We start from the raw sequence: 27504 nt of genomic DNA, 5'->3' as shown, positions 1-27504 counted from the left end.
CCACTCGTTCTAGGATGAACGAAACGGCGTACTGCTGCGCGTAACGGGTTGCTTGCGCATACTAAGACCAGTTAGCGTTGGCATAATCCAAGGGGTAACCGACGGAGCGCTCATACCCGAAACCGCAGTCGTTCCGCTTGTACCATCCATAAGGCGTGCCAGCTCCTTGGCGATATTGATGGCATGAAAATGGTATTTCAAGCGCGTACGGTTGCGGTAACGAATCTGGTCCACGGGCCGAGTATCTAGGATATGTGTGGTAAATTGCAGGATCTGCCACCGAGTTAGCCCTGTAAAATTTATAGCGAGAAGGAGAATTCACTGACATCAAATCCCCGGTCATCTCGATGTCTATGCTCGGGACAATCGTCTCGGTCAAACATACGGTCGAGTTCAAGGATTTGCGAGATTTCATCCCCCACCCAGGTGGGATGGTCTGTTTCGATAAGCACATGACACCGCAAAGCATCTGAGAAGAAGAAGGCCACCTACTGAAATTTTTCAGCCTAACTTGCCACAGGACCTCTAGCCGTCGCACCGTGTTCCTCCGGCTTCGGCTTTCTTGAACGAGATGTCGTATGAACGGCAACGCGCGGAAGAGTCCAATATCTTCAAGTACGAAGACGACAGTCCCGTACTGGCCCAGGTGAGGTGCGTGCCCGTAGGGACCCAGCACGCACACTGGAAAATGAATCGTCGAGTGCGCACGATCCGCAGCTTGTGCGATCCTTCCGGTCACGCCCGGTCCAGGCCGGGCCACTATGCGTAACACATGAGTTGTCGGTGCTCCTGGGTTGCTTTGCCCTGTACCTACCGAAGCCACGTAGAATGCGGGAAGCTGCAAGCAGGACCTTACTCCAAGGCGTGGCATCCAGAGCTGTACATACTGCCCCGGTTGAGTCACGCACTCCGCCGGTACCGCAATATCAAGCCATAAGAGCCTGTTGGAAGACCGCGCGAGGGCCCGTCGAGAGGTGATGCGCCACGATCTGTGGAGCCACATGGTATGTAGACATGTCCCCGCGCTCCAGGCAAATCCGGCGCAAATACCGCCTAGTAAAACCCAGCGGTAGGACGATACCCGGTCGATCAAATGGTAGAAAAGGGCGCCAGTGGCGATCGAAGCAAGCATATGGTGGATCTTGAGGCCAAGTTGCGGCCACCGTCGAAGAATCGCAGCGAGCGTCCACGGCAAGATCGAGACGAAACTGCATCCGGCCTGTTCAATATTAGCCACTTCTAGTCAGACATCCTTTGGGGAAATGGGAAGGCTGCCGTTCTCTAGCCGCCTCACGTACCAGGAGTGGGATGACGAGGGGAGCTCCAAGGCTTGTATTTCGAGCAACTGTGCCTAAGACGGACCCATGAAGAAGGCAATGCAGCACGCAAAGGCGGCCTAGCCACCTATGGGCCCACTGGAACGTGCCCCGTTCGACACGGTAGACGTGGGCCGGAAGGCTGAAGCTAAACCCGGAGCAGAGGGGAACAAGGTGGGTGACCGCCAAGCATCCGGCTCGCTTCTGCACATCCGCCCAGGTCTGAGCATGAAGACTGATTGCAATAATGTTGGCAATCACCAGGGCTGCAAGTACTCCCCCTTGCAAGTATGACGGGATATCCAGCCACTGGAGCACGCCTGGCGTTGGCGCCTGGAAGAAGCGTCTCCAAGATACTGCGTGTTGCAACCTCAAAGGCAAATAGCTGAATCGGCGTGCGAGGCTGTAAGATATCCAGCATACAAGAGCGAGGAGCCCACAAAGACTAAACTTGTCTTGGACGGGAGCCCTGGCAAGCCATTCGGCAAACTTTGACACAGGGCGGGACATGCTTTTAGGCGAGACAATACTGGACATCAGCAGGTTTATATCGTATTTTCCATACGTTGTCTGGACAACGCTGACCAGAGCTTTGTTTGAGCGGTCGAAAGCAGCTTGGGATGTTGATGCGCTGATCATTGCTGCTGGTGAGCAAGATGGGAAGGCCCTTTTCTACGGCTCCTTGGGCTGAGATGACCGGTTGATGATTGAAAATGATCATCATCGAGCCCCCGTCAAAAAACGATGGACAGCGTAAAAGGTGCGTCTCGTGAAGTTTATGTTCAACGTTGAAGCCCAATTCCGCGCTCATCGTGTGCCTGCAATATAATGCGTTTTTCAATTGTCCCATATTTCCAACTGTTGAAGTCAGTCAACGTGCTGAGACGCATTTTCAGATGTCGCATGGCCGCTTGTCCGGCTAGGCAGTGTGTGTCATTGTCAAGAGGATCAGGGAGGCAGCTGTGGTCAGCGACGGCGACCGTGGAAACCGTTGTGATCCTCCGCCCGTGGGGTTTTCACACCAGGGCTTTTTCAATGGACCAAGTCATTCTGGCTATTGATGCAATCATACCCGAACTCGCCGAAGACGCAAAGAGCGTTGTTTCTACGGAAGGCGGTCTTGTTGTAGCAAACACGCCTCCGAGCTATATTCCGAATAGGATTCTAATCTAGTGCCGATCTGACAAGGCTGGACCAATCACCACAGAATCCGTGCTCTATAACCCCTTCTGGCTACGTAGTATTGCAGTCCCATCAGGCTTGCTTTTGCTTAGTGTAAATCTTGGCATTTGATTCCTGGTCTGGAAGTTCCTAGAGGTGTTACGATGAATGTTTGGCTGAAGACCATTTCAAGCAATTCTCTGGCCCTAATGTGAACGTGATTGTTAGATCGCACAGATATCAGTAAATATAGCTCCTGTCAAAAGATTTGAAAAGCTCCTTTAATTCCTTATTGGGCAACTTGTACTTGATTCGAAAGGAACAAAAGAAACACAAAGGATAGACGAAAGCAGCGGTTTTGCCTACCTCCAACCCCTTGCAACATCCATGTCGGCCCTAAGAGTGAGTGATGGGCTTATGAGAAGAGGTGACATGTATATGAGAAACTTCCAGGAGCTCGGCAAGAATACCCGCTTTCTCCCCGCTTGACCTTTCGAGTCTGAACATGAGCTTTGCCCTAACAAACCAGGATTTACCGTTCATCTGCTTCAGCATAGAAGAAATTGATTGCTTGGCTGGACTGGAGGATTCGCCCGCGTCAATCTTAAAGTTTGTCGGGTCCACTGTGGAATATATCCAGATGAATCCGTTGGAGTACTCGAAGGACGCCGCACTCCCGTTCAATTTCGAAACCAGCGTGTTGAATAATGGCCCGAAGATTGTGACTGGAAGGCCAACACAGACATACATTGCCTCATCAGGGCTCTCTGGACGCACAGCCTTGAGTACCGATTTAGCCTCTTCAATGGATCTTGAATCAACAACGACCGAGTCAGATACCCAGAATTCGGTTGACCAGCGGTTGGAAGAAAGAGGGCCTCTATGCAACAGGGAATGCTGGAGGCCAAAGAGGCTTCCGCTGAGACGTTTTGTTTGCTTCTTTTCCTTCGCGCCGAGAAGGATAATCTTCAGGTTTGCTGAATGCGTTGTCTCCAGAATTCCAAGCTGATAGTCATGTGGTTCCAGGTTCGTGAGCTGTGCTTGAGGGAAGACATGAGTGAAGCCATTCTCGATGGATACGAATTTGCCTTGGCTATCAGCTTTGTTTGGTGGATGACCTTGTGGAATCATGGTGGACGAGTGTGATGTTGATGCTCTGGCCACAGAGCTTTGACTGTTCCCACTTCCAAACTAGCTCCTCGGTCTTCGAATATATAAAAGGGGTTTTGGTGATCGGGACTTCCGAGGAGGAGAGACCAGCATGAGGAACATGATCCCTGCTTTGCGCAGCATCTTTACAAATGGCCATTGGAAGTCAAAATACGTACCTATCCGTACGCCACAAATGCGACAGAAACGGATGTTCCAGTACTTGTAACATTGAGTGCAGTATCACACAGTTCTTCCCAGCAAGATCTTGTCGTAGTAATCCGCAGATACTGGTCTCTGTCGACGTAAATGTGCAGGATCAGGTATAAAGTTGGCCGTCTTTGGGATGAGATTAGTGTATAAGACTGTATGGGAGCGCCTTACAGTGAGTGATACTCTGACGGTCTAGGATAAAAAAAGCGCACTTCACGGAGGACCAAGCGAGGTTAAGTGTTTTCCTATCACAACTTGAATGTGGCCACACTGATCTGGGCTTCCATAGTGGAAGGGTATATCCTGGTGAAGTATCAAGCCACAAATGTTGACCAAGCTGTTTGAGACTACATTGGCATCATGCCAAGAAACAGTTTTCACTCAACGTTGGCGAGCTGTTTAAACATAATTCTCTCGCACGACGAGAGACAACAAGCTCAAGGCAGACACATTCAAGGTCTACATTGATGCTGCTGATGGACGCACAGAAAGACTATTTGATCTGTGAAAAAGCTTAGGACAAGAAGAAAAATATACGATGGAAATGCTCGTAGAAATCGCAGTCAACTTAACTGAATCTTTACTCTGGACATTAAGCATGTCAATTTGTGACTATGGCTGGGGCGTGGACTAGGCTGCTTCACTGACATTTTTCCAAATCTACCTGAATTGGCTTTGCTAGGATTTACCACTTTATTGCGGGTAGAAGTGTTGAGCGGACGGAAGATGTAGATGTTGGGCGCTGCCATACTCTGGCGATATCAGACACGTGCAATGAAAAAGAAGACACTTGCTCAGATCGCACTGTGGAGATATGATGCAGAAAGCCTACCAAGTGATGTACATATTCTCTCCAGCGTATGGTGACAGGGCCAAATATGGTTGGGAAGAATATTAACATAACGAGCCTCTCGGTGAAAAGCGATCACATCGCTTAGCACGCGTCAATACAAAGACCGTGTACTGACAAACTAGGATTATGCACAGCTCCAATACTAAGTACAAATCAAGTCTCCTCAACAGCGCCACTTATATGTGGTTTTTCCTGCTCCCAGGACCGCCATATAACCAAATAGTGTACAACCGAACTCTCATTCTGTTGGATAACGCGTTTGGTAACTATACTTATCGGTACTTTCTGGCCATTCTGGAGATGTCAGCCCATTATCTCGAAATATTCTCCTCGAGCGACTTACGAAAACAGAAGAGTCATTGCAATGCATGTGGCAATGCTGGCTGTACTGGGAAGACACAGAGGATCTGTTCGAGTAGGCGGATTGCCCTCCGTCGGATACCACAAATGCGCGGTCTTCACTTGTTTCCGAAATATCATCCTCGGAGTGCTCGGAGACTGGCTCTGAAGCACAAGAGCCATTGAGCTCACCGTGAGAGGACATGACATCGACAAGCTCACTTTCTCCTTTCAAGGTCATCTTAGCCAGGGACACTAGGTGTCAGAAGAATCAACTGGGTATGAACGAAATGATGTGTTTGACTTTTCCAGTCTGGTGCGCCGCCCGCTTATATAGCCAAAATGTCTATTTGATGACGGTGTCCCAACGGGCGCAGTAATTCTTGGAGGGCGGATGGAAGCCTCAGAGACATGCGGGAGTAATTCAGCCCAGCTTATGGTGCAAACCCAGTAGACAGTTGATTCACTAGATTCCTAGTGAGGAAGACCCGGTGAGAGGCAGACTTGTTGACCAGATTAGGCGTTGAGAATCGTTGATCGATTGACTTCCCTGCGTATGCTTCATTATAACGCTGGCCATATCGATGCCAGTGAAATCATCAGCAATCCGACAAACCCATCATCAACAGGGTTGCAGTAAACATTTTGCAACGTGTACCGCGTTGACTCAACAATGGCGAAGCAGAGCCCGGAACACCACCGACATTTTAATTTGCGGGCCGCCTAAATTGAGAATTTTGGATCAACATTGCTGTTTCTTCAATGTGTCACGGAATTCAACTTCAACACCCAAGGCAAAAGAACGGACGGATTAGTCAGGAGAGCAAGATACATAATGTCTGACGCATTGACTGATTCCTGGGACCCAGCGGTCGCTCTACCATAAAACCCTAACATCCGTCTCGCTTGGTTTGCCTATGATCCTATCTATACCGACGGGTCTCCTCGCCAGTAAAACACCTCTTCAGCGCGATGTTTTCAATTGGGACAGACTCAGACCCGTCATCTGTTCCAGTATCGCGGTCTTCGGTATGTCTTCCCCCGGATGCAGTCAATTGATTCTCACCTAAGAAACGACTTACAGTCTTTCGCTGGCCACTCAAGGATCGTTGCTTTGGAAGCTCGACCGAGAAGTCCCTCGGCCAACCTCACGCGGTTTGCACCCGACCGCCGACATTGGGTGCTCTACGAGACCGCCCAGGAGCACGAATTCTTATCGTGGTGGCTGGAGACCGAATATGGACAACAACTGACCAAAAATGGACAATACAAATTCAGATGGTCGACTTAGTCGCGCTCCTCGGAGGTGTGGAGGCACTTTGACCAGGTGGCAGAGCTCAGGTCTGGTCGACCCAAGGTAGTGTGTCGGTCTTGCCTCACGCCGCTGAATCACCCACATCACCCACATCACAAATCTCATGGAACGAGCGCAATGGGTAAGCACCTAAAATCCAACTCTTGTCGGAGAAGCAAGCAGAAGGTGTTCGTTTCTGCTGTCACCCCAGGCGCAATCCAGGAGGCCCGTGCGGGCTTTCCCCCCGAGAGGAGCAGATTCACCAAGGCGCAGCTCAAAGAACAGCTTCTGCGGACAATTACATCCGCAAATCTTCCATTTGGGCTCACGGAAGAACCCACATTCAGGGAATTGTTGAACCTGGTCTATGCCGGACCTCAAGTTTTGGAGCTTCCCTCGTCAAAACAACTCCGCCAGCATATGCACGATGTGGCAACTACCTACCAAGAGTCACAACTGCAGGATCTGCCCGGGGACTCCAAAGTTTCGATTGCCTTGTGCTGTTGGAAGAGTCCGCTCGGGCACGACTTTCTGGCTATTACTGCGTATTACTTTGATAAAGAGTGGAGCTACCGAGAGGTGCTGCTTGGATTCGAGCTACTTTGCAGGCCCGAGACAGGGACTGACCCGGGTGATCAAATACTTGCACTGATCGGGAACAAAGGGCTGCTTGGTCGGATATTCAGCGTGACAATTGACTATAGGGTCGACGAGAATCTGGTGCTGTCATTACAAGAGAAGTTGATTTCCTCTGGTGGTATCAGCCGTCTGCAGTGCTTTGTTGGGCTTCCTGGCACAGTGCAGGCCATCCAGCTCTGTCTTCGGCGGTATATCGAAAACATCACAAGCTCCCCAGAAAGGGAAAGGGTTGAGAATGTGCGAGCAATATCACACGCCAATGGTTGGACTGAACCTTCAGATGGCGAAGAAATAATGTGTGTTTTGGAAAAGGTGAATGTCCTCCGTCCTCCTGACGAGAAACAGCTCTGACCCTTGTGTCTTGCAGATTCGATCGTTTGCAAAGTTTGTCAACGAGACCCCCGGGAAGCGCGATGAATTCTTGTGTCTTCAGCCCCCATGGATTCGACTCTTGCCGTTGGACGATGCAAACGCCCGCTGGAATTCGGTGTTTTTGATGTTGAAGCGAGCCAGCAGATTGCGAAGATTTATCGACCAGTACTGCCAGGAAAGGGAGAATTTACGGTACAAATTGACGAATACGGACTGGCGCAAGGTTGACTACGTCGTGCAGCTGACAATGCCATTCATTCAGTTCACGACGGCCCTCCTGGCCTCGAAAGAGGCGACAGTCCATAAAGTCTGTTTCGTGTTCAAGATACTAATGAAGCATATCGACGAGTCAGCTGAAATATTGAGAAGAAAATCAGCTCCATGGAAGCGGACCCTACTTGAGGCGTCGCTTGTCATGAAGATGGAACTTGGAGAAGTCTACGAAAAGACATTTCAAGACTTTGGGGTCATGTATGGCACTGGAACTTTTGTTGCGCCCCAATATAAAGTGTCCGCATTTGATGGCGCCTCGTCATGGCAAGCCTTGGGCCATCCCGAGCGCTACATCGAATATCTGAGGATCTTTCACCTACAGTATCGGCCGCAAATGCCCACGAGCTTGTCTTGTGTGAATGGACTGTCTTGCTCTCCGCAGTTGTTGGGGCTCGACCGGCTTCTGCATCCACTAGCTGGTCTGGCGGGTAGTTCAAGGAGTGGGCAAGATGAAGTTGATCAATATCTTCGCGAAGGTCTGAACAACTGCTCACTATACTTTCTGCTGACTACTGACACAACAGGGGTTGTCAATACATCGCCATGTGCTTACTGGAAAGACCATCAACACGAGTGGCCTGTTCTCACTCGACTGGCTCGAGATCTACTCTCCATTCCGGCTACAGGTGCTGGCACAGAGCGACTTTTCACAGTTGCACAAAAAATCTGCTATGCGCGTGGGGAATATTTAGATGAGTCGGCCATGCAAGACCTAGTGATGTATGCGTACTCGGAGGAATCTGAAAGAGGGAAGCAATTGATCAGCCGGGTAGAACGTAACAAGGCAAGTAACGAAGAATGGGAGGAGTTCGAAACAGAGGCAGAAAGGCCTGAACCGATCAGCGAGGATGAGTGGAGCCCAGCTGAAGCGAGTATTGACGAGCGCCCAGAGGACGACGAAAACAGCGAGGCAGACACAGTGATTCTGGAAAGCGCGCCTACGGATGACCTGGGCCAGGATATGGCGGATGAAGGCGATGAGGACTCATTCCTGCCCCCGCCTGTCACGCGGCTCATCAATAGCGTTCGAAGAAGATTCTCAGGCAGAATGACAGTGATCTAGCAGGGTATCTCATCATTCTTCTCCGGTGTTTGTTTGTTGGAATTCACCCTGCCTATCCTGCAAGAACGATACTCGCATTACAACTTCATTGTGGCTGATTTATAATAAGCCGCGCCCATGGAAAGGAGAAAACGTCATATCAACAGATCCTGTGGAAAGCGCGTATGCAAGACAGTCAACGTTACAATTATCGCTTTTAGCACTGCCAGTCTTGTTTCGATTTCTGAGAAATGTGGTGGCCTTTAGCTTACGCCCCTCCCCATCATGGGTTCATCAAAACTATGTCGTAGCAGTAGCCTAATGCCAAAATAAGCAAGTATTTCAACTTTGAAAGCAGAATACATGATACCATGCAGCTCTCAATTAGATCTTACTTTGCGGTTTAACACACGAGATAACGCGACTATCTCAAACAGATCAGCGGACGCGTCCATATTATATTGTCGTGTTAAAATATGGTAAAAGTGACAAATCAGTTTGACGATAATCAACGTTTCTAATTAATCCCTGAACGAATGATATAAGTATCATTATATGTCTTGCTGGCGCAGTCGAACGTAGTAAGACTGTCAACCGTTGAAAGTATACAGCTTTTGATCATCAAAATGACCGGTTGAGCGAATACCGGGTCTCCATTTCAGGCTTTAGCTGTGCATCAATGTTAATACAGTACAGATGGATTAAGAGAGCAAGATAACCTGTTGAGGCCGCCAACAATCAAACTGATGGAACTATCAGCAAAACGTGTTGACCTTTGCTTGTGCAAGTATTGTCGGGATATATCCTTCTGTCAGAACACGCGAGCGGTAACTTACCGCTAGCGACTGATAGATCACATTTCTTTGCTTGGTGTATGTAATCTTGCGCTAAGCTGCGGCTCTGGCGCTGAGACGGATTCAGGGGTAGATGGAAGGAGAGGAGACAGACAGAAGAAGGATATACATGAATCAATCAACTTTCGCTTTAGGAGCATGAACACTGTTCACTTAACTGCGTACACGGTACCTAGCTGGTGATACCAACAAGTATAAAGACACTAGATGAGAGAATGGTAAGAGTTTCCAGAGTTGCCTAATCCATGTACGTCTCTGCCACTCCTACGTCATTCCTCCGTTTAATGGTGCCGCGGTTCTGTCAGCAGCAAGCCTCTTGCTTTAATATCCTGTTGTTATTACCTTGGCTGGCAAATTAGCATCGTGGTAAGATTCTACAGCAACCCAAGTATGGCATTACGAGATGAGGTTGTTAGCGTACGCGAGGCCCAGTGATCCTCTATCGTCTGCACTCGGGCAAGATTGTACAACAAACGAATAGTGCATTCTTACCATCCCAACGTTCAAACAAGCTGGGATGAATCTAACTTTCTATTTCAATATTAACAGAGGCTTTGACTAGTACAGGAACATGGTTATATGTGGCTGCCGCTGACAAATGTTTGTCTTGGGGACGTAACTCTGTGTAAGAAAAAGGGATAAGAATGCATAGACTCCTTTAGCAACGAAGAATCACAGCCTTCAGAAACACAACAGGCAAACTATGGACGAAACCTAAGCTGGGAAGGTGCTGGAAGATTCCCCCGTAGACATGACACTCAGAGAAGTCCAAGCTTTTGCAAAATCCAGGCCCGTTTGGCACCTTTCATGGTTGCCCCATTTTTTTTGAGATATGTTTTGGTAACTGGGAGGCCTTTGCAATCAGGATGCCCGGCGTGTTCCAGCCACGACAATGGTGTCCCGTACATATCGTCGAGAGCATTGACTTGGGCTCCGTTTTCCACCAGAATTCTCGTTGCGTTGTAAGAGCCATACTCAGCAGCCCAGGAGAGAGGGGTACGTTTGTTTTGATCGCGATCGTCAATTGGCGCGCCAATATCCAGAAGTCGTAAAAGAAGCTCAGTACAGTCCCCCATAGCGGCGTAATGAATCAGGGACCTCTTGAAAGGGCCCCTTGGGTTGCATATGCCCCGGGATTGGACCGACTTCTGAGTTGCTTCGAGGAAAGCCATGATGTTCTCGTCCAGCGCATTCATCTGGATATTTTTGAGGCGCTTGAATTCACCATCCATGGTTGTGGTGGATTGAGATGACATGGTCTTTAGACACTTCGAAAAAGCCAAAGGTCAGGGTCGCGAGAGCCCATGACCAAGCTGGGGGATCATAGGCTATATAGTAATGGTGGGAGAGGATGTCCCATATCTCCCAAAGTATAAAATATGAATATGCTTTCTGCTATCCATGTGCTTTTTGGCGGGTTCTATTTCATTTTAGTGATGCAGGATGCTACTTGGAAGCACAGGAGTAAGGTTCAAGGGCATTCTGTTTTATCAGTACATGTTTCATGGCCTCGGCAAATTGCGGCTGCCGGCCACAACATACAGTATGCAGCGGACTGTTGGGTTGAAGAGACGAAAAGGCTAACAAAAAGCCAGAGGCAACTCACCCGCACCGTGTTGTAGTGCCTCAGAAACATGAATTGGATCGTTCAACACAGTGTGTTGTGGGGACCAAGGCTGGGTCGGCCTACTTCCGGAACAAGACCGCCGACCACACACACGGCCTGATACGCCTCGTAATTGGATACATGGGTCCTCGGTTATGAATAGCATAGCTCTATCAGAATGGACAAAGACCAAGGTCGAAATCTATGGTTGTGCATTTCGCGCCCCGCGTTATCGTAGACGCGGCACATCACTTCGATAATGGCCTGCTACGCCACAAGTGTCCAAGTGCATATCTAGTCCTCACTTCTTCAGCCACGACGACACGCCATAAAGCTGTAACAGGCCATTTTCCTTCGGCCGGGTTGTGAGGTGTAATCTGGTGAGATGTTGAAAGGAAGTACCTCAGAACTCTGGAGCTCATCAGTTCTGAAAAGGTTGCCCGCATGTTCTAGCCCTAGATACGTCAAGGGTTATTGGGCAAGCATCAAGTTGTCTTAGCAGGCCTAAACTGATCTAACCGATTCCTGACCGCATAGTGAGCCTCAATAACCGACCATACTTGCCAAAGTGTTAATCTCCCATGCACCTCAACTTTGGTCAGCCGACTGACATTTTTAATTCAATATGTGCCCCCTACAGGCGATCTGAAGGCTCTCAGAAATCCCGGTAATTCTATAAAAGCCTCTGTCATCCTTCCTCGTTTTGCTCGACTACACACAACGCCAAATCAATCGGTTAAGAAATACAGGACACGAGACGCAACACACAATATATTTTCGAATTTTAAGCTCCTGTAATTCGTCTAAGACAAGGAAAATGCGCTTCTCCATCATTATGATTCTCGCCAGTGCCTATGCAAGCGGATCTCTCGGCGGCACCCTTGAGATCATTGATATTGATGGTCAATGCGCGATATGGTCCTATGACAACCATGGCTGCACGGGATCTTCAGCATTCTTTGGCCAGCTTGAGGGAGAAAAATGCTCAAGTAAGTGGACTTCTGGCATAAGAGTCAGCAAAAAGAGTTACTAACAAACTCGCAGCGGTGAACGAAGTCGGAGACCGCACCCATCGCTACCCTGTGCACGGGGTGGAGGCTTGTGGCACGGAAGACAATTCGTCAGCTGCATGGATTCAGGTGGAGGATACGGGGGTGGTCACCTTCTCCAATCACCAAGGAGAAATGTCGTCATGTACATTAGACAACGGACTCAAGCATGGCAGCCGATGTATTGCTTCTGATTCGGGATCTTCCACCAAGGCGTCCTCCGCTTTGACGACGCCGAGGTCTTCGTCATCAGTGTCGGAATCATCCTCGACTACCTCCCAGACCGCACCTTCTTCTGATTGTTCCGCGGATTGAGGAAATATGAAGAACAAGTGGCAAAGTGACATCACTCTCGGGATGTACCAAGCATACCCTTCACTGCTTTGTAGGTGCATGGAATTTTTGGCTTCCTGTTACTTATGTTTTTCAGTGTCTGGTGTAATTTCCTTTCTGAACATTATATGTACTGAGGGTAAATTAGACGGAGATGTGGACAGCAATGCATTGAGTTAAACTGGATGGGTGTTCTGATAGATTTATGCTGATTCATAGATTGTGATTCGATTCTGCATTTTGTTTTTTAGGTTCAGTTGGGAGAGTAGTAATAGATTGTACTGTATCTATGCTTTGCTTTCCAATTTGGGCGCTTCTCTTGAAGATTTCCATCGATATGATAGTATTCGAGACCTTGTCCCAATCCGACGAAAAGCAAATAAGGGACTTCCCATTTTCGGAAATTTGGGCCATGGTGATTGAATATGCCCTTTGATGTTGCAGGTTAGTTTGTGCGTTATATTGTCGTCCCAGGGATTGAACATACATATAATATGACGCTTCTTGAGTTTTCCGACGGTCTTCGAGCTCGACGACAAACAGCTCGCCAATCACGGGAGCACGGGTAATGCAAATACCAATAGCAGGCTCAAGATGTATCTTGCTACCTTGAGAATCTGCCAGAATCAGTTCGGAATTCGCATGGTTTGCTTGGAGCGACTGCCTGCTTGTCCTAGCGCATTGTTTAGTCTTTCAATTTTCTTTCTTATCACTTGGATCGAGGAATCACATACAACAGATCGCCCTGTTGGGAGTAAGAAGCTATGTCGATGGAGAAACCGTGCTTGAGATTTGCAAGTTGGGGTTGGGTTGTATGCAACTCCCTGCAGTGGTATTCGACCTCTAGCACACGCACGTAAAGTGGGTTTACGAGTGCAGCCTTGCTACTAACATCGACGGGCGTGGCGTACGTTCTTGCTACGGTGTTTTTCCGGAAGCCAACATACCCCGGACGACCGCTACGGAACGTGCTATCACTCGTGGATTGCCGATTCCGCAGTGCAAATATTTTTATCGGTAGGGACTCTCGCAGGGCGGTCTTTGGGCCGATTGGTCGGTTTTGGGGCCCTAACAAGGAGTCATCAGCTAGCTGGTAACGATCTCTCTGTTCTGGACCGTACTCAAGATCTCTTGGAATTTGTTAGATTGAGGCTTCCCAATTGCGAATAATCGGTCGACTATTGTGAAACAATTTGTTGTATAAAGCTCCCCGCTAATTTTGTCGAGTATTCTCGCAAGGTCCTGGTGGTCGTAGTTTCTCATAACGCATGCTAGGGCTTCGGATTTCTCTGGACATACATTAGTATTAGTGTTAAAAAGAGTGCACGACGTAAGACTGACCGGATTCTTGCATACCTGAGGCACCTTTGAAGCCCCATTCAACAGTAGTGGGCCACCACTCAGGTTCCTCTTCCAGTCTCGATTTCACAGTGGCCAAAACCCCGTCATTAATAAAATCCCAATCAACGGCGGTTGGCCACCAATGTGGTTTGTTTTCCAATCCCAGTTTCGCAGTCGCCAGAAAGTGGTTGTAGAGCACTTCTCTATCGTTAGGGCAGAGTGCTTGGAACCCCCAATAGTATTGATCGGCGTAAGTTGGAACTGAAAGGTCGACCTTTGCGTCCATTGTGTTATTCATGGATGGGTAAAGTTTGAAGGTCCAAATAGTAGAAGGGTAAGGAATTTTTTTAAACTCAAGAGCAACAGATCAATCGTAGGGAAAGTCACCACCCTGACCTAGCTGCTGAGCTAGCTTGGAGGGCATGAAAGCTGGACCATTCCTATTCGGAGAGCCGCTAGGGGCCTTAATCCCTGTTTGGGTTTCGCAGGCATAAGCAACCTATAATCAAATTGAAGGCTTTCGACTGCAATGCGGTGAATCCAATTTTTCTTAGTTTGGTTTATCGCACACTTGGCTTGGCTGCTAGTTATGGAGTAGTTTACCGAATTGAGAATTTTCCCCCTGCGTCCTTCAACTCCTTCCTTACGAGGACTCCGTGTCCATGTATCATGGAGCCGATATTTTCATGAATTTTGGACAAATAAGTCACAAGAATTTTCATCTCAAGGCCTCCGGTCAAGACTGACTACGTTGTCTGAATCGCGCCCAAATGTCGCCTGTTCACATTCCTCGTATTTATATTGAGAACTAACACTTTGGCGGGGGCCTCACAAAAAGCGTGGCAGCTCCTAGGATCAGTTCGGCCGATTCCAACATAAATTACAATAACTGTCGTAGATGGGAACAGGAGTCGCAGCTTCGGAACTAGGTTGCGAGCAGGTCTCGCCAACCCATGGGTGTTGGAAGCCATGGAAGGGTGGCGCCATCCTGGCCGATAGGCTGTAGCCCTCCTGGGCATAGCCAGGAAGTGTTGGTGTTCTGTGCGTACGTCTAGCCCGTAATCTCGAAATTGTCTTAACCAATACACGTCCGGCAATTACCGCCAAGGCCTTAGCGCGACTCACTCGCGTCGCATCCAATGGAGTAGCTCTTACGGGGCCAAAGAACAACGTCAAGCGTGTGTTGGTCAAGGCGACTACGAGATTGCGGGCTAGACGCCGTAATATAAGTAGTACGTACGCTCCTTTGTATATCCTAACAAAATTTCCTGCATATCATCTATCAACTGAAAGAACTGATGTTCATATCGGCTTAGCGCATGCAAACATCCCTCAAAACTGCTACACCGCATACTCTCTGCAAGCCTGGCCACGATTGGCCCACCGCATCCAAACATGAAGCCAAAGGCATGGGTATACAGATTCTCAATACCCCAAAGATATCGTAACGTCATCGGGTCTATCTTTGAGTTGGTTATGACGGAGAGCGGGTATTACGAGCTAGCCGACCCCTTGTTGAGTGGGCTCACCGCCACGGAAATCTCTTTGATAGCGCACCTGCTCGGAGTCACAGAAAAATTCCTCTACGCTAGCAGATATCTGAATCCTTTGAGGGAGCAGGACCCTTTCATGGTCTACTTTGAGCCACTGATCAAGAAGGGACTGCAAGTCTTAATTCTTGGTAACGATATTCTGGATTTAATGGAGAGAATCCAGCGTCCGGCAACGTACTGGGGCAGTCGAATTGCGGAGGTGGAGACCAATGGCGGACTCATACATACGCCTGAAATCTGGATCGTGGCAATAACCCCCAATCAGCCCACGCACGAAGCGCCAACAGAGCTCGCGACATCAGAAGAGCCATTTGACGCCTTAGTCCAGCCTGTGGAGAGCAAATACATGTACAGAGACCCCGATACGAGCATGCCGGTGATGTGGTTAAAGGGTACGGGCGTATACTTGAGATATCGAGATCCTCAAATGGAGACTCAACGGTCGAAATACATGTGTACCGTGAAATCTTCCTCTTTTGCGATCGATTGGGATGATCTTTACCAAGACATACGGCCCGGCTCTACCCTACCCTACATCGACGCTTCAGGAGAACCCCACACGATCAAATTTTCAAAGCATGATACGGCGATGGAATTCAAGTCGGATATTCATAATGAAGATCGCTCGGTTGTTTTGTGGAAGAGAATGTACGTTCCCGAGGCGAACGCGGTATTCAATGGCAGGGTGCTAGACAGAAATGGGAGGAATGTTTTGGGAGAGGTTGAGTTTGCTTTCAAGTTCCCTTTTCAAAGTAACATATAATTGGGGATGACATTGTAAGTTATAATCAAAAGTCAGACCTGCCCGCATGCGCTCTTCAGATCAAGCTTTACATGTCCTTATGGCGCCTGTCCATTCTAAGGAGACTTGACCCGGCAATGTAGTTCTGGGTCGTCCGGATCCTGACCTGTGAAGCTCAAGATGAGTGAGGTATTTCAGCATCAAGTGCTGTGTCGAGGTGCTCATTAATGTAGTATGACAAGAGCCTCCAAGCAAAAATGACAGCAGTTGTCGCCCATTGCCAACTGTGTTTTGTACCCATGGTTTGAGGGCGAATGACGGTGTGTAGAGGACTTTTGCGGGAGCCGACCGGCCTACCTGAGAGTCCATCTCTGCACCGCTTCGCCGGTCGGCACGACTCTCCACTCTGCGTGGGTGATCGTAGGGTGCAGGCGAGGTAGATGGAAATAGAACAAGCGACTGCCAATCACTCGTGAGTGTACGTGACCGACACTCGGCATCGTGATCAGCAACTGTGGCCATAGCATGGATATGGATTTTTGAAGCAAGCCTAGCAAGAAATGAAATCCTGATTGTTTATACTTCAGATTACAAGGCGACCGTTCATCTTTGCAAGTGCTGGACACCACTAGGCCTTAGTCAAAATTTACTGGCTGCGTTGCTCAATTCGAATCTGACATAGTTACCTTACCAGCGATGACAAAAAGACAAGGATTCAGCTCAGTGGAGCCGCGTCGAATAAGGCCGAGATTGTTGACAGAAAATGCAACTCGTGGGGCTGGAGCAATTGACAGATCTCTGTGCTTCTTGAATTGACTGTAGAAATCACTATGTTGGCCCTGGAACCTTCAAAAGCATTTCTAGGGGCTGTTTATCCCCTAGGAAATCCTCTTTTGGTCCCGGGGCTATTTCTAATACTAGGAAAACGATATGTACCCCTGGGATCTTCAGTTTACGTTCCCTAGCTGAATACGAAACTGGCTCTGGGAATACATTGACCAGACCTGGGAGCTATGACGCCCCTGGGAGCTTACGTTAGAGTCCTAGAGTCACTATACTGCCTTCCGAGGATCGCAGAAGCTCTCACAAGACACCTTCACCAACCCTGCGCACAATTCTGCGTCATTGGATCCCCCCAGGAGGCCAAATCATCGCCCCAGGATTCAACAAGTCGTCAACAGGAACGCGGCTTTGATTCCCAGAGGTAGGGATACCAAGGCCCCGGAAGCTACATCGGGTTTCCTGGGGGCTACGTGGCTCCTAGAAGCTGCTTCTTTGCTCCCAGGAATGTTTCAGGAGCCCCTGGGAGTAAGATAACTCCCAGGGTCAAGAGATGAGCTCCTGGCACCGATAGAACCGTCAACAGGAACGTGACTGGTTTCTTGATAAACATCTCCCTAGATTACAGAGCCCCTTCCTGCAGGCAGACAAGAGGCGAAAGCAGGAATAAGTAAGAAGTAACGAGGCAGAAGCCAGACAGGAACAAGATCACGGTGTTGGATTATAAGAATAATTCCATTCAATGCCCGAGTTCCGATCCTGAACTTTACATATGGCATTGAATCAGCGCCACCAATGCCACCAGCACGTCTTGTCTAATCTGGAGAGCCCAACTACATCATCCAAGTCCTCCAATATGTAGCGCGAACAACACGGTATTCCACGTTCAACGTCTCGGGTTTAGTGCTCACTCTATGGTAAGCCAAAATCAGTGAAGTGTTCCAGGTGTATCGAGGCAAATGTAGCGTACTATGGGCAGTGCAGAACTTCGATCCGCTCTCGGCCCACGTATTACAGCCTTGCTTAACACACTTGATGGCGGGACTTGGCATCTTGGGCTGGTGAAGTAGGGACTTCAAATTGATTATGATGGAGAAATTGTTCGAATACAATAGAGAAACGCAGTAGGAAAGCAGTAGAGTATCTTCGAGCAGCTCCGGGGAAGAACCTACTATTTGAGGTCCAGTCCACCAACACGAATGCAATGCTGCCTGCTGATGCATGCGATACCTCCCAAGGTCTGACGCTGCTACTGCATCAGTCACACTGCCAAGCCTGACATTGGCCTATGAAGTCTGGTAGCCCAGCGCCGCGGCTGAAAGTGTCCCATCATCATACCTGATAAGCACGGGGCCCAGGAGCAAGCTCATGTCCCTCGAAAGTCACGTACCATTGATTGTGACAAGGGTTGCAGCTAAATCGGATCTAGTCTTCTATGCTGACAAGGCCTGTGCGTATATGATGATGACCACTGCGTCAGTAAAGGACACGTGTCAATCGTACACGGTCTATGCAAGTTTGACATTACTTATTCAGCACGGGTCATTCCAGCCACCAGGAGGGGTCGTTCTAGGGTCTTAACGGATAGATACAAGGCTCGACATTATCGTCTCTGCTTCGCTATTTCACGATATCCCCGTTCAATTTCGAACAATGGCAATTTGGCATTGTGATTTTGACGGTTGCAACAAACCTTCTGTTCGCACGTATGGGGACTGCGTCCTTTGTGATCTCCATCTTTGCGCGAAACATTTGGGGCCAGAGTATCATACGTGCCCAAAGTGGGAGGTTTGTGAATCAAATCCTACAAATTGAAATGGCTACTGATTTTTTTCGGTCTGAACAGGATGAGCATCATTACGACCCTGCTGCTCAAGAGGCTGAAAAGAAAGAAATCACGACTCTTATTGAAAAGATTGATATTTTAGCGCTCACTCGACGTGCTAGCAGTCTCCGCGGCGGTCTCGCGTGCTCTGTAGCCCAGGGTCTACAATATGACAGAGCATTGCGTAGCTCAGTTATGGGAGGCATGAATTATCATATCGAGATTTTATTCGAGGATGGGAAAAGCTGGCTCGCGCGTATCCGAAGATTCAACGCTACTTCCCCACCCCCGGAGCTGCGGGATTACATACTGCGCAGCGAAGTCTCAACATTGCAGTTCTTGAGCAAGACAAAAGTTCCTGTTCCTACGGTTTTTGACTTCAATGCAGACGAATCAAACCCTGTCGGTGTTGGTTATATCCTTATGGAGAAGTTGCCTGGGAAATCATTGCGCTGGTCAATTACTACCCCTGAGCAGAGGCAAAAAATTGCTAGTCAGCTTGCGGATATTTACATTGAACTGAAAAGTTATCCCTTCTCGGTAATGGGCTCTTTCAATCAGCAGAACTCTTCTCATGTGGGCCCCATCGCACGAGAGTCATTGACCGACTTTCAGGACTTGCATATGAAAATGCTTGGGCCCTATTCGTCTTCAGAAGAATACTTCACCGCACACATTCGATTGATATTGGATTTGATAATACGACAAGAATCCTACGTCAACCGCCCAGTCGATGCTTTCTTGATACATCGTTTTCTCCTAGAAATTATCCCCAAAATCTTTTCAAGAAACTCTCTCGACGATGGGATGTTCTACTTGAAACATGCGGACGAAAAGGGGGATCAGATCCTCGTTGACAACGACTACAACATAACAGGCATTATTGACTGGGAATGGGCCCAGACTGATTCGAAATCAGCAGCTTTCAACTCGCCAATTGTGCTTCTTCCGGTTGCGGATTTTTACGAAGGGGCTGATCATATCGGCGAAGATGAAGCTTTCTTTGCCAAGTGCTTGGAAGAGAAAGGACATCCAGATCTTGGGGAGATAGTCAGAAATGGGCGGCTTCTTCATCGAATCCAATTCTGTTGTGGATATGACCTCGATGATTGGGACGGATTCATTGGGCTCTTTTTCGGGCTACTCAAGACCTTGGGCATCGAAGGCGATTCAAACTGGGAAACCTGGAAAGCGGAGGCCATGGAAAGCTATCGAGGAGATTTTCAGCTAAAGCAACTCCTCAAACTGTCCGAAGCTGAATGAAAGGGGACGCATTTTCAATCATATGACATACGCTTTATTGCGACAATTCGCGGTATGAATCTAAATACTGCGCCCAAATTAGGCTCATAGAATTACTTGCAATAGAATAAAACCAGAAGGCCTTTTCGTATGGAGGCACGGTTTGTCTAGAGTCGATCTCCTCTTGCCCCTCCAAGGCGGACAAAAGAGGAGGCCAAATCTAGACATAGCAATCATCGTAATCTGAAGCCCGGGCCACCAGTCCTCTTGCCTAGCGACTCGCCTTCTCACAGTGCTTGCCGGATTGACACGGATCCTGTTCTCCAACCGTTTTGTAAGTCCCCTATTCCAATATTCTTCCCGTATCTATCTATCACCCTAGCAATGTCAAACGCTAAATTTCGCCTCAAGTTCTTTGCCAGAAAATACGCAGCCTCCGCGCGATCTTCTCATTGATTACCGCTACCCGAAGTCTGTGTCGATCAGAGCATTACCAAGATGTTTGTCATCCATTTCCTCCTTACTAGCAAATGGTCTTACTTTACGGCGGCTTGTCAATGCAGGCCGTGTGCCCAAAACAACCGATACAACCTTGGCATTCTTACTGCGGAGATGTCTCAATATCAAAAAGGCAAAAAAATAAAATAAAATAAAAATTCAAAGATCCGGAACGGGGATATTTGAGCAATAACTCAAAACCGAGTAGTACCGTTAGAAAATTCCAAATGCATAAAACTGTTCCAGCAAACCCGCATCGCCAATCCAACTGCAACAGCCCGAGTCCTCTTCATAAACGGTGGATGGGAAACCTGACCGACTTTGAATTAATACGCATACTGTGGTTGGAAAAAAATCTACACACCTGAACTTCAATCATCCGTGTTTTAGTTTTTTCAAGCCCACGTTTTATAAAAAGGAAATTCCAAGGGATGCTTCTAAGAGAATAGAAGTCGGTCGCATAACCGCGCGGGGACGAGTAGCCGTTTCAATGTAATACCCCGAGGCCAGGCAACCATAGTTCCAGGCAGGAAAATATGATATATCCGATCATGTGATAACAGCTGCATGTCGCTTTGATCAGTCCGCACGATCTTCCTGCGTGAGCATATGATTGTAGTTATATCGACAAAGAATGGCTTAACTGAACGCTCCTAGGTGTTAACGATATCAAGGATGAAGAAGTATTTTCGGCTAGAGTGTTAGCTCACCAGCTGATCTTCAATTCTTGCCACTGCAGGTTGGACATGCAATGCCGTTCACGGTCTTTTTGCCTAGGCAGGTTTCACATGGGGCCATCTTCGTCCTCGTCAAGGTGAAAAGTAGGTAAAGAAGTAGATTCTTGATGGCTTGAGCGGTAATTTAAGAGCAAGTCAGGAAAACCTCATTAGTTCTGTGAGCAAAAGGCTGATGTTCTTTCTGCCCAACGGCGGCGGCCCTGCTCGGTATTTATTGGATTCCGGCCGATTTCTCGGATTCTGACTAATCGAGCTTCCGCCGAACCATGGGAAAAGTTGGGTGGACCTACCTCTCCTCGGCACCCCATCCTCAATAATGTCAAACACACAACCACAGTGTGCTTGCTCAGCCTTCTTTGAAACAGAATTAAATCTACTCGAGCATTTGGAAGAATATCGTGTTAGTAACGCTAAGATAAGTCGTGTCACTTAGCTGACTTCTTCCAGTCCCGCGAACAGCGCCTGCAAGCCGAACTCGAGCGGTGTCGAGCCCATTCGAGGCCCAATGGTGATGACTGTCGAGGGAAGGACGACAACGACCAAGGCGAGAGCGACGATGACCAACATATTTATGACAAAGATGCCGGAAATCCTATGAGCACTATAAGGAAGACTGGAGCTTCCAAAGGGCGTTTCTGTCCATCCTGTGAACGTGCGAAGCCATTTCCGAAAATGCAGGGACTCCGGCGGCACTTCCAACAACGCAAGTGGTGTCCTCTCTGACGCGCTGCTTTCTATTAATTATTAATTCAGATGTCACATGCGAGGAAGTTTGTGTGTGCTGTTTTAAAGTTTTCAGGCTCGTGAGCGAGTTCATTAGACATGCCGATAGACATGATGGAGCATGCGAAAGAAAACGGTCATTCATCAAGAAAACATGTGATGAGTTACGCGAACAATCCGACAAACAACTAGCTCTCGCAATGAGCCAGTGTCGATCAAGCGTTCTTGTGGGGAAGAAACGGAAATGGGAAGTGGCAGCTTTGGGCTCCGATATTTCGGGAGCTCAAGCCAAGTTTGACAGGATCGGTATGACGGCTTTGGACCAAAGTCTTTTTTCCCAAAGCAATGAGGGTGACAGTTTTCGCCAGCTCGGCCAGGCTCGCGATGAACTATCTGCACCCCTAATCCCGATGCAGTCGCCCATAGCCTTACCCCGGCTGAGCACCATGGTTGATACCGTCAATCCTAACAGCTCTTCGAACATGTCAACGGAGGAAATCTACTTCAATCCCGGAGAAGGGCAAACCCAAGATCTCGACTTGCTACAAGATTTTGATGCTCCTATCCTTCAGATTATGAACAGTATCCCAGCATTGTCGACCGGATGGGCGGCTCAAGATGATTTTGTGGATATAGCCACAGAAGCTGCAGTATACCGTGAATAATGAGGGCTAATTCTTTGTGCTTCCACCAGAACCCTCAAACGTGAAGTTCAGTCCAATTTTCGCGCTCAGCATCTCTAATTCCCTGACTTTATGTTCCAGTCCTTCTGAGTGTGGAAGGATCATTTTCGCCCAGTTGGCGATCACTTCATCCGTGGCAAAAAGAAACGTAATGGCATATCCCTGCTCGATCTTAAAACCGAGTCTAGCATCTAGAATCACCCTACAGTTGTTAGATCCTGACACTATAATATAAATATATTACTTACAAGCCACCATCTGGAAAATCCTTCACCTCGGGCTTAGAGCCCACACGATCCAGCTCGGATTGGGGAATCTCATATAAGGATCTTCTCCCCTTCGTAGTCGCCAAGTCGCAAAGATGCGAAAGGGTATAATACTCCGCTCGCGATCCTTTGGCCCACAGATGCACCATTAGAACACGGCGACCAGCTTTTAGACCACCCCTCCTGAAGCATTCGACATGGCCAGGGAATTCTTCGTATCTCAGCCAGTGTCCGAGGCTGCACCGTTCAAGGGAGGTTTCGAGGATAGATCGGATTCGCTGAAGATGATTAGATGGTAGCCACGGAGATGTATCATTCTGCTTACTTCATCAAAGGCAAATTGCTTGCAAAAGTCCATACCATATTCGGTGAGGTATGGGAAGCCCCGCCTCTCCATCTCCAAGACACGCTCGCCAACCGTTGAGTCATTCAAATCAAAAATCCCTCCTCGAGGAGATACTTCCTTGCCACATCTAGCTTGAATGCGGATGATGCCATAACTGAGACTGGCTGTGCCTGAAGCCGACGATGCAAACAGCTGCGGGGCAGTGGTCGGTTGAAGCTATCCGGAAAATTAATTTTCAATAACCGTCAAACCCCAGCCCCACTTCGGTCTCGGGCGTTCCCGTTCCTACTTGTCCGTTTTCGCAGTTAGGTACGTCAGAGGAAACACAGTTTTGTGATACCCTTCTACAAGGATCACAGTTTTGTGATACCACTGCCTACGGGGAAGTTATCCGTCAGGGAACACAATCCTGTGATGCCGTTCCACAGGGATCACAATTCTGTGATCATCACTGCAATTGGTCGCCAAGTCTACCGCGTCATTAAGCTGGTGCTTCCGATACCTACAGAGCTTAGAACGACACCACGATTTAGTGGTTCGATGCAAAAGCGACGCCACCAACTGAATAATACCTGAGCTTATCCAATCAAAATTAGCAGTTTACTTCGTATATCATGCATGCACCGTACAATGCACTTCTATGCAGCTAAACGCTGAACGTGAGGGGAAGCAAAATCTTGAGCTGTGAGTATAATCTTGGAAAACACAGAAGTCCAGAGTAACGAACACATAAGAAGGAGCAATTCCTCAGGTTCTTATTGATCTTTCCCTTCATCATTGGCATTCCAGTCTCTTGGGCCACTCCATACCAGCTTCCCATATCGCACCGATATTTTTCAGTCGTTCAAATTGCTCAACATGGCACTGAAGACTCCTTCCTGCCACCAAGGCTTGACACCACCCAATAGCCCAACGAAGGAGTCGACTATACCTCTTGCCACCTTGAAGGATCTGATGCATCTCTTTGGTGTGTTTCTTGGAAATGCGCTGCTTGATCTTACCGACCAAGAACCTCCAAACACTCCTATCTCCCAGGACCAGTCCCCACCAAGCCCTGACATGGTTCGACTGAAGCAACTGCTGGTGAACCTCACCAGTGATGAATGTGCTTCGGCTGAACTCTCCATGGCAGCCAAGCCTGATCATTCTTGTCCTGCAAGCAATGAACAGGAGGACATTGCGGTAGCAGATGGAACAGATCTCAAACATCCAATCAGTACGACGCCGGATGACTTCAAATTGTTTGAGAAGTGGGCATCTACACCCTCATTCAAAGCAGTTGTCGAAACGTATGAGCCACCAGCCAATCTCCCCTTCTAATTCCTTCAGAAAATGGCTGACCCGGATCTAGCTGGGACAAAGAAGCATGTAAATACAAGATTGTCGAACCGGCGGAGACCAGCAGTGGTCTGGACGATTATGCTGAATATGCATTCGTTGTCCGTGAACGTGTTGGTACGTAATGTTTTGCCTGGAAACCGAGACCAGACTAATGGTATAATTAGAACGAAATTCTGAGGAGGTGACGCCGTACATTGACATCAAATCGGAAGGCCTGCGCAACATCCTGCGTGAGGTGCTGCATGATATCAAGGCCATTAGCCTGATGGAAGACAAGCCATCGGTAATTGAGACAGAGTATTATCTCCACGAAGATCGCTGACATTGGTTAGATCGAGCAAAATATCCTTTTCCATTTCCTCCCAGAGCTCGGCAAGTATGCCGAAAATATGGACAACTCGGACTGTGAATTCCCACGTCAGCACCTCCGCTTGCTCATCGACCACCTCAAGCAAGCATATTCAGCCACCTCGCAGCGTCTCGAATCAATGCTGCAGTACGGTCATATTACATATGACCTTCTTTGGGCGCTTTTCAAGCCTGGTTGCCATGTTTATACCACATGCATTGGCACAAAAGAGCCGCGATGTGTCAGATTCGAAGCGGGGGAAGAGATGACACAAAATGACGAGACGTGGTGGAATCTCGAGTGCCGATTCTTTGATTATGACGGAGTCAAGTTCGGCGAGGCCGGAATGTTTCTGCGTCTGGCAAAGTTCCGGGGGTCAAAGCCGATCGAGAGTCTTGAGGCCTTCCCTCTCCGCTACCATCCAAGGCACGGGCAAGTCCGGAAAGACTTGGTCGAAAGAGGCGAAAAGTTTCGCAATTTGGCCGGCTCACACATTCGGCACTGTAGAGGCAGCGCGTTCTTTATGAACAAGGGGAAGGCTATCAAAGTCAACGTCAACAGTCGAGTGGGAGTGGACGCCGCATTTTTTCATGAAATGCAGCCAAACTATTCCCGACCTTCACTCCGCGACCTAGGGGTCAAGGAAAAGGATGGAATTGCAGTTATTAACATAGGTGCGATGCTCAAGGAGGATCGCGAGCGGGAGAAGGAGAGAATGCAAGGAGACGGAGTGGATGCACAAAAACTGAGCGAGACCGATTTCTTGGTCGCCTGCCCAACAGTATGCTGTTTCAGCTTCAAGGAGAAGATTTTCTGTATGTAAGTCTACTGACAATGTTTGGCGTCCGACTAATGTGATTTCAGTGGAGTGCGCAGTCAGTGCTCTTGAAGACGTGGATTGGTCACCTGAGTCGTTCGACTGCTTGAAGATCCCTTTAGAGACCAAGACCATCCTCTTGTCATTGGCAAAAACCCGCCTAGGGATGATACCGATGGTACCGTTCGACGACGTAGTTGACGGAAAGGGCCAAGGATTCAACATTCTTCTGAAGTATGTCGGCGAAGCGCCTATACTATCAAGACTTCCAACTAACTCGTGCTAGTGGCCCACCGGGAGTCGGTAAGACTTTCACGGTTGAGGCAACCTCGGAGTATTTCAAGCTCCCCCTCTATTCGGTATGAACTATCCAGCTCGGCTGATTTTGGCGTCACTGATTTTTTCAGATATCCGCAGGCGAACTTGTTGTAGACCACGGAGATTCCAACGCGCTCGAGCAGCAACTTGAAACAGTATTTAAGATCGCGAAACATTTTGATGCCGTCCTTCTCTTGGATGAGGCAGACGCTTTCATGGAGCAGCGTACCTCATACCACGATACCCACAATCGCCTTGTGACCATTTTCCTCCGAAAGCTGGAATATTATCAAGGAATTCTTTTCTTGACGTCAAATCGGGGTATCCAGTTTGATGACGCAATTCTAAGCCGGATCCATTTGACCATCGAGTATGAAAATTTGACGAGAGAGTTTCGCAGAGATCTTTGGTCAACCTTTCTGTCCAAGGCATGTACGATGCAAGGACCTGCCGTCGTTGAGGAGTACGATCTCCGACGATTGGAGTCTTTAACTCTAAATGGGCGAGAGGTGGGTTCCAGAGAGCTGCTCTGCACTTCTCACTTGTTGACTAACATGAACTAGATCAAGAACATCGCAGCAATCGCACATGCTCTCGCTGAGGCTGACGTCAATCAGGTGACCTACAAATACTTGGAGTTAGCAGCCGATTCCAATAAGAAGTTTTCAAAGGAGTTTGGCAAAGAGAGGCCTGTTGATGGAATGTATGTCTAGTAGCATACCTGGGAAAGTCCTGTGGATTATCTCGTTTCTCAAGGTTGTCGAGCAGTCGGTCTCTTATTGCAATATGTTCGATTAGTACTGCACACGACAGTCCAATATATCGTTACTGAAGCTTCATAGTTGAATCAACGTTTTCATATCATTCATCACCTCACACAAAAGTCAAGTGCGAGAGCCAGAATTGGACGGTCAGTTTGTCATTGTCAACACATATAGAAGCGGAGTCCCTCTTGGGGCAATGTAGGTGAAGTGGAAAAGCGGGCATCAAGGATCGATAATAGGTCGAAGTTCTGGTTGATTCACGAGGATGTGGACTGGAAGTGCTTCATGCTTCATTATCATGCATACTTGAACTGCTAATCCAAAAAATAAGCATATTGCTTCCCGTTACACAAAGACGTTTTGTATCTCCCATCTCTGGTTGACATAGTTGTCGTTGTACCGCTCGTGATCGCTGCAAAGTCGGTCGACATTTCAATATATACCGGTGAAAGTCGATGATCAATGCCCGGCCTAGTTCTTTATTCCAAAGAAAATTGTCACGCCGAAAATCTTCGTGAGTGATTCCTTTGTTGATTTGCGAATCTCCTGGTGGAGCCAAGGCGTCAAGTCCATCGATGCTGTACTTCCGCCCCCCCCCCCCCCTCCTCCCCCGCCAGCCCATCATGAGCATATGACGAATCTCTCCAGCTCCATAAAGAAAATAGATTTCGGCCAAGTCGATCGTG

At 48.3% G+C, this 27504-nt stretch overlaps 7 protein-coding genes across 7 annotated transcripts; 5 read left to right on the top strand and 2 right to left on the bottom strand.

The window, feature by feature from the left end:
- Positions 1–11928: 11928 nt before the first annotated feature.
- N7446_005085 (uncharacterized protein) lies at positions 11929–12475 on the top strand (the record flags this gene model as incomplete). Its single annotated transcript, XM_058513833.1, has 2 exons — positions 11929–12100; positions 12156–12475. 2 exons carry the CDS (start codon positions 11929–11931, stop codon positions 12473–12475), a joined length of 492 nt encoding a protein of 163 aa, XP_058375162.1.
- A 1104-nt stretch (positions 12476–13579) lies between these two features.
- Positions 13580–14120, bottom strand: N7446_005084 (uncharacterized protein; the record flags this gene model as incomplete). The annotated part of the gene is made up of 2 exons (XM_058513832.1): positions 13580–13782; positions 13835–14120. The coding sequence occupies 2 exons, from the start codon at positions 14118–14120 to the stop codon at positions 13580–13582; spliced, it is 489 nt and encodes a 162-aa protein (XP_058375161.1).
- A 1109-nt stretch (positions 14121–15229) lies between these two features.
- Positions 15230–16150, top strand: N7446_005083 (uncharacterized protein; the record flags this gene model as incomplete). Its single annotated transcript, XM_058513831.1, has 1 exon — positions 15230–16150. One exon carries the CDS (start codon positions 15230–15232, stop codon positions 16148–16150), a length of 921 nt encoding a protein of 306 aa, XP_058375160.1.
- A 2575-nt stretch (positions 16151–18725) lies between these two features.
- N7446_005082 (uncharacterized protein) lies at positions 18726–19997 on the top strand (the record flags this gene model as incomplete). Its single annotated transcript, XM_058513830.1, has 1 exon — positions 18726–19997. The coding sequence occupies one exon, from the start codon at positions 18726–18728 to the stop codon at positions 19995–19997; it is 1272 nt and encodes a 423-aa protein (XP_058375159.1).
- A 2137-nt stretch (positions 19998–22134) lies between these two features.
- On the top strand, positions 22135–22599 carry N7446_005081 (uncharacterized protein; the record flags this gene model as incomplete). The annotated part of the gene is made up of 1 exon (XM_058513829.1): positions 22135–22599. The coding sequence occupies one exon, from the start codon at positions 22135–22137 to the stop codon at positions 22597–22599; it is 465 nt and encodes a 154-aa protein (XP_058375158.1).
- Positions 22600–22605: 6 nt separating this feature from the next.
- Positions 22606–23280, bottom strand: N7446_005080 (uncharacterized protein; the record flags this gene model as incomplete). Its single annotated transcript, XM_058513828.1, has 3 exons — positions 22606–22819; positions 22866–23161; positions 23209–23280. The coding sequence occupies 3 exons, from the start codon at positions 23278–23280 to the stop codon at positions 22606–22608; spliced, it is 582 nt and encodes a 193-aa protein (XP_058375157.1).
- Positions 23281–24087: 807 nt separating this feature from the next.
- N7446_005079 (ATP-binding protein) lies at positions 24088–26767 on the top strand (the record flags this gene model as incomplete). Its single annotated transcript, XM_058513827.1, has 8 exons — positions 24088–24518; positions 24581–24684; positions 24735–24853; positions 24903–25734; positions 25784–25970; positions 26023–26095; positions 26144–26563; positions 26618–26767. 8 exons carry the CDS (start codon positions 24088–24090, stop codon positions 26765–26767), a joined length of 2316 nt encoding a protein of 771 aa, XP_058375156.1.
- Positions 26768–27504: the final 737 nt, after the last annotated feature.

This window comes from Penicillium canescens (assembly GCF_028828765.1).
Source record: "Penicillium canescens strain IBT 15451 chromosome Unknown utg000003l_segment0_segment0, whole genome shotgun sequence".
Taxonomy (NCBI): Eukaryota; Fungi; Ascomycota; class Eurotiomycetes; order Eurotiales; family Aspergillaceae; genus Penicillium; species Penicillium canescens.
This window is presented reverse-complemented; position numbering and strand designations above follow the sequence as displayed.